The sequence below is a fragment of the Toxotes jaculatrix genome, chromosome 8 (assembly GCF_017976425.1).
Source record: "Toxotes jaculatrix isolate fToxJac2 chromosome 8, fToxJac2.pri, whole genome shotgun sequence".
In the NCBI taxonomy this organism is placed as follows: domain Eukaryota; kingdom Metazoa; phylum Chordata; class Actinopteri; family Toxotidae; genus Toxotes; species Toxotes jaculatrix.
In genome coordinates, this window is record NC_054401.1 from 27,624,665 (window position 1) to 27,630,664 (window position 6,000).

The 6,000-nt window shown below is 45.1% G+C and overlaps 1 protein-coding gene across 1 annotated transcript in view; it reads right to left on the reverse strand.

Moving 5' to 3' along the window:
* Positions 1-5,315, reverse strand: part of adgrb1a (adhesion G protein-coupled receptor B1a) — a 101,058-nt gene extending 95,743 nt beyond the window's left edge. The window contains exon 1 of the mRNA XM_041044446.1: positions 4,580-5,315. Coding sequence (XP_040900380.1) covers positions 4,580-5,315 — 736 coding nt within the window. The remainder of the gene's footprint in view (positions 1-4,579) is intronic.
* Between the last annotated feature and the right edge of the window lie 685 nt (positions 5,316-6,000).

Genomic DNA, 6,000 nt, shown 5'->3' on the forward strand with positions numbered 1-6,000 from the left:
GAAGAGATACAAAGGGCTCATTCTGAGCTAACAAAAGTCAGCGGTAAAAACAGAAAACGAAAAACATGTCAGTTGTTGACAGCTGCATCACTGTCACTGCCATGAGTGTGACACTGCACTTTCATCCAGTAATCAGGATTTGAGAAAACTGGAAGAAGCAAAAAGAAGATTATTCAGTGCTCCGTATTCCCCAGGGTCCAACACCATGATAGAAAAAGAAACATGTGTGAAGTGTGGTGAGTTGGCAGTTCTTGTCAAAGGCAGAAAAGACAAGATCATCTTTGTTTCTTCAAGCACCAGTAACCAAACAGTCTTCATGAGAGACATGATCAGCAAAGCAAACACACAGAAGCTCCCTCCAACCGTCCATTTTCTACATCTACTCATTCTGCATTGTATCCCAGCATGCATTGGGACAAAGGCAAGCTCCACCCCCAGACAGCCAAGTGAAGGTCTTCTGCACTTAGACAAATACATTAAGGGCTGGATCTTACAAGATGCATCCCATGATTCATTTAGAGCAGAGGTTTCCAAAGTGTGAGGGTTGAAGTGGGGTGTGGAGGGAGAGATGTGAGGCGTGTGCTGCAATTTGTGTCAAAGTTTGTACTCCTCCTCGGAGTCATAACGTCTGAAGACAGACGTGATATGGGTATGCTTTGATTCAGTGTGACTTATGCTTCCCGAGTACATTATATCTCTGATGACCACTGAAAATAAACATCCATAAATCCACTAAAAAAATCACAGGAAAAAAAATACTGCACCTGTGCTGCAAATAGAAACTGCTAAAAGCTAACTCAGCATAAATTTAATGGTGCCAGTTTGGCAAAATATAAACTAATTTAGCCTCACTGTCTGTGGCTCATGGAACAAACAGTCTGTTTTTTCCATAGCAGGGTATAAAGATGGTAGGCACATGTCTCCATGTTTCAGTCGGTGACACTGTCCTTGCTTGGTTATTTTCCAAGCTTTTCTGCTTTACTAAGTATTTCACACTTGAAAATGACTGGCAAAGCTGAAAGTGAGAGCGCGTGATGTGCAGCCAAGGTCACGACTCATATGATCCCGAGGCATTGTGGGTAAGTTTATCCATCCTCACATTCACCTTCGGTTTACTCTGCTGGTCACTTCTGGTGCTTGTCTCTAAGCGATCACAATCGTGTCTCTTTTGCTAAGATTGAGTCATGAGGCTTCTCATCTCCTCACATCTCTCTGATCCACCCTAATCACTAACTGCCTCCCCTGCTGTCCACTGAGGGCTAACAAATGAGTCCTTTCCTGCTCCGTGCCACACAGCGTGACACAAATTACGCCGCATCCACACACACACACACACATGCACAAGAACACATTGGAGGTCTACCAAAATGGATTTTCACCGCCAGAATTTCTGAACCGCAGCTACCAACAGCCAATATTTTGTCCCAGAACCTTTGACTGTGAAAATATGAATGTCAGAACGTTTCCAAAAATAGCCCTGAAATCACCAGTCCTCTCAACTTAAAGGTTAAAGATTTCTCACACAGCACAGGAGCTGTGCTCACAGAGTAAGCAGTTGACATGTTAAACACAGACTCCCGCTCATTAGCTATAATTACTATATTAAGGCATGTTAATTAGCTAACAGAAGCAGTTCACTGTAAATAATTGCAAATATTTTGTAATTAAATTAGTTTTCTGGGATATTTCCTTTTATGTCCCCCAGAATGTCTGTCATCCAGGAGACACTAAGACTCTTGATGATTGAGTGATATTGATAAAAACACTTACAAAACATGTGGTGCTTCCTTTTATCCTTTAAATATGATCTAAAGGTCACATCACAATCAATACAGGTTTCGAGCTTCCTATTGATGACCCTATTGACATTGTAACGCAGACAAGCAAGCTGTATCGTGTCTCAATGGACAATGTTCAATTTTGCATTATCAATGAAAGGATAATATTGATCCCCATCAGTTTGAAAGTCATTATATTTATCTCCTCAAATACACATAGGCCAACCCCTGCCCTCACAAGAGTGAACTTTATCGATAAAGAAGATGCAGACACACTGTCACCCCATCTTTGCACACTGTCAGTTCATATTTTTGAGATTAATAGATTATCGATCAATTATTACCACACCTACTGGGAACTGAAAGAGCTGACAATGACAAATTGTGAAGTCATTCACAACAGTCACTCTGTGAAATGAGTCACCTTTGTGATTATAACATCTTTCCCAGAAACAGTAAACCAATCAGAGCTTTAGGAGTTGAGACATCATTTTCCTAGCTACACAAAAAATAGGTGTAAAAATGGCTACAGAAGCAACTCAAACAATGGCAACAGGCATGAATGAGACTGAAGCAGCTGTGCTGTTGTAAACTGACACAGAGAAATAACTCTTAAGTTGTTATTTATTGCTTTCTGCAATATCTGCACATGGTAAATGTGGTATATTTAAGGCTAGGAAATGATTGTAAGGCACTTGAGTTTGTAAGTTGTTAAGGCTCCTTGATGGAAGTCAGATGTACTACATGCCGTCTTCGTCAGCCACATCCTTAACCATCCGCATTGATACTTGGCTGAGATATTGGCTCAAATGAACATTTCAGGGGGCACCAGATAAAAGCTGTCACATTAAAATAAAGTTTCCATTACAACAAATAAAATCCTTTTTTCTCATTTTAAGTTGTGTTTCAGGGAACCTTTATGCTTTGGCATATGAGGGGAGGTTGAGCGCAAAGCCAGACTCCTCATCTAGCCTTATCATTCGGACATGAGCAGAGTCTGAATGCTGACAGTATGGCTTACTCCTCCATCTGCTGCTGGGCGGGACCTGCAGCCCCTCTGCAGTCAGGGAGTGAAGAGGAGACAGACTGTAATCTATGAACTCCTTGGTTACCGAAGGTACTTAGACCAACAGGTCCAGCTGCGTATTGCCTGACCCAAGCACCGACTATATATCCTCATCAAGCTGGTCCATATCGGACAACCCCACCCCCTGCTCAGCTCTTCGTCAGCCTCTTCACTCTCCTTTAGTCCCCTCTGCCAATCTATCTCTCTTGTCTCTGTATCTATTGTCTTTCCTTCATTCATCACTCACGACTATCGTCCATGTATTCCCCCTCTTCACTGCACAGTGGGCCATAACCACCCGCCTCCCCAACCTATTTCCACACAGAATCCATTACATGTCCCCTGCCTCTCTTTATCTTCATCCCCCAATTCAATCCATCCAGTCAAATATTCACACACTGCTTGCCTCTTTCCATTTGAGCTCATCACAGGGTTCCACAGCCACTTGCTCACTCTGAACCTGGGATTATCATCTAGGAGATGCCTTTCCCATGTGAGCTGAAGCACACAGAGGGAAAAGAAAAGCCATAATGCGTCCCTCTCCTTCTATCTCCGCACAAGCCAACAGTGGATGGTATATTTCTTTTTTATTTCTCGCACCTTAAGGCACAAACAGCCCACACCCACTGTTGAGTTACATAAGTGCGATAACTAGAGGAGAGGAGGCTGGGGCAGCGAGGGGATATTAACTGCTCTGGAGACTGGAGGAGGATAAGGCAGGAGATACCCACCGCAACATCGCAACATCTCTGCTTGGTTGGCTTCCCACGACTGGCTCAGTATCAGCCCACTATCAGCCCGAGGAGGGAAAGATGGGGAGGCAGCGACGGTGGCTCAGAGGAAGAAGAGGAGGAGGAGGACCAAGAAAAGAAGACCACAGGCTGATTAGAGGAAGTGTCTGAGAGAAGCAGAGGAACGAGGGAAAGATAGATGGTGGAAAAGTTAAGGGGAGAAAGGGGAGCCGAGAAATGTTCCATTCCTCTGGCTCTAAGTCCTGACAGAGCCAGGATAGAGATGTCAGGCCACATCCTGTCTGCCGAGTGGAGGGAAGAAGAACTGGGATCAAGCAGCAGACAATTAGACTTCAAGCCACAGGCCATTATCCAATCTTATTTCTGCTTCTCTCCTTCTATCTTCCTCTTTTGTCTCTACATCACCACCCCCACTGCTCTGAGCATCCCCAAAGCTATCCAATATCAGTACTTGATTCTCTTCTGTTCCACAAGCTTCCCGGAAGCCGATCGAGTGTCCCTCCCCGGACTGCAGAGGGGCGGAATACGGTGCCAACCTCGCAAGGTCACAGAGCTTGCTTTCATCAGATGAAACCCTAAACCTTCCATTTCCCTCGTTCTGTCCCTTTTCTCTCCTCTACTTCAGCCAGAGCACTCCACTTGCTGCACCAATGTCACACAATTATCCCCACTTTTCACAAATCATACATATTTTCACTAGCTTGATTGCTACTGAAGATGCCGTTTCTTTTTCATTTTGCTGAGAATATGCTAAACTTCAAGGTGACCTTGACAAAACAAAAAACTTTATCTATTTTACCCACTGAAAACCTTGGCTTTCTCTATTGTTTCACAGAGAAGCAGAGATAATCGTTAAACTTAGCTCTTAGTTGCTTTTGAAAACTGTGCCGCTCATGTATGAAGTGTGATGTAATCCCCTAGCCAATCAATATTTTACAATCCGCTTTTTTGAGTTAAACAACTGTAAAAGCTTTTCAACTCACCATTTATCTCAGCATCTTTTCCATTCTCCTTCACGCTGGGTAAACAGTTTTCCAGGTAAACTCCATTATGATAACAGCTATCCCCCTCACTGAGCTGTGGTGGTGGCTCCCAGCACAAACATGGAGTCTGCATGATGCCACAGGGCCTGTTAGACGTGCTGGAGGTCAGACAGTCCTCCAGCCACTGGCAAAGCATCTGACAGGCCGCCATGCTGGGGTTGCGCTTCCCCACCACTAGGTACTCTGTTTTGAAATCCCAGTCGCCACCTTTGATGGCTGTGCCTGCCCGAGGAGGTCCCTTCCTCATTTGGAGGAACTGTTTTCCAGCCTCCAGGAAGGCCACCGGAGCAGAGGAATCACACAGCCTCACCACCTCGTCAAAGCTCTCCATGCCCAGGTAGGTGCGTGTAGTTTCCAGGAAGGAGTCGTACTGGAAGGTGCGCAGCTGTGATGGCACGCAGCCCTCTGTGGGTTTGGTTACCTTGATGAAGATGGTGTAGCGCCGCGGATCGGGGTTCTGCAGGGTCCAGGAGCAAGGCATGGTGGGGAACACCGATGATGACAGGAAGAAGCCAAAGAAGCGGCTCTGGACTAAGGTGGAGCAGGAGTCCGACTCTGGGCCTGAGGGTGCTCCGTGACACCAACCCTCCATCAGCAACAGAGGAGCAAAATACAAGAATAGTACTGGGAGAGGCCATCTTGCTTGGCCAGGAATCTGAGAAACAATACTTGCCATGATTTGCAGATGAAGGGAAGGAGAAAGTATCATAGGCTGATGGCTGTTTCTGGAGGACTCAACTTACAGCTGTATAGGGCAGAGGAAGAAGAGGAGGGGGAGGGGGAAGAGGATGTGGTGGAGGAGGAGGCAGACGAGGTTGCTCTCAAAGATCCAGCGATCGGCCCATGGCTGCATCAGTCGACCCTGAGATTCACAGGAACCTGTGAAATGGAAGAGACAAGATATGAATTAGACTTCCTATCTGATCAGACAACAGAATGGGATTACACTGATTCTATTTATCTCCGCAACAAGAAATCTCTATCAGCTATAATTGTTTGTGCTGTAAACTGAGAGCAACTGCAGTGACTCGGGCGCTGGTGAAGAACGACGAGTCGAACAGAAGCAGATGAAGGGAGGGACCCAGTGATTTAGTGACATCTTTCTTCATTACTCGAGGTCAGATTGGTTTCTTCCTGAGAGACAACTGCTTTCCTCACGTCTGCTCGCATATTTCATTCGCCAGTTCATTAATTTGCCCAATTATAAGACTATTAATTACAAAAAAAGCAACACCTGCAGTCATTCATTATTCCACTTTATCAAGGATGAGCCACAGACAGTGATGCCAGGATCAGTAGTCCTCTTTGTTTTTGCTTATTACAGCCAAAACAATTAGCTGATGTTTTTGCCTTAAAATACA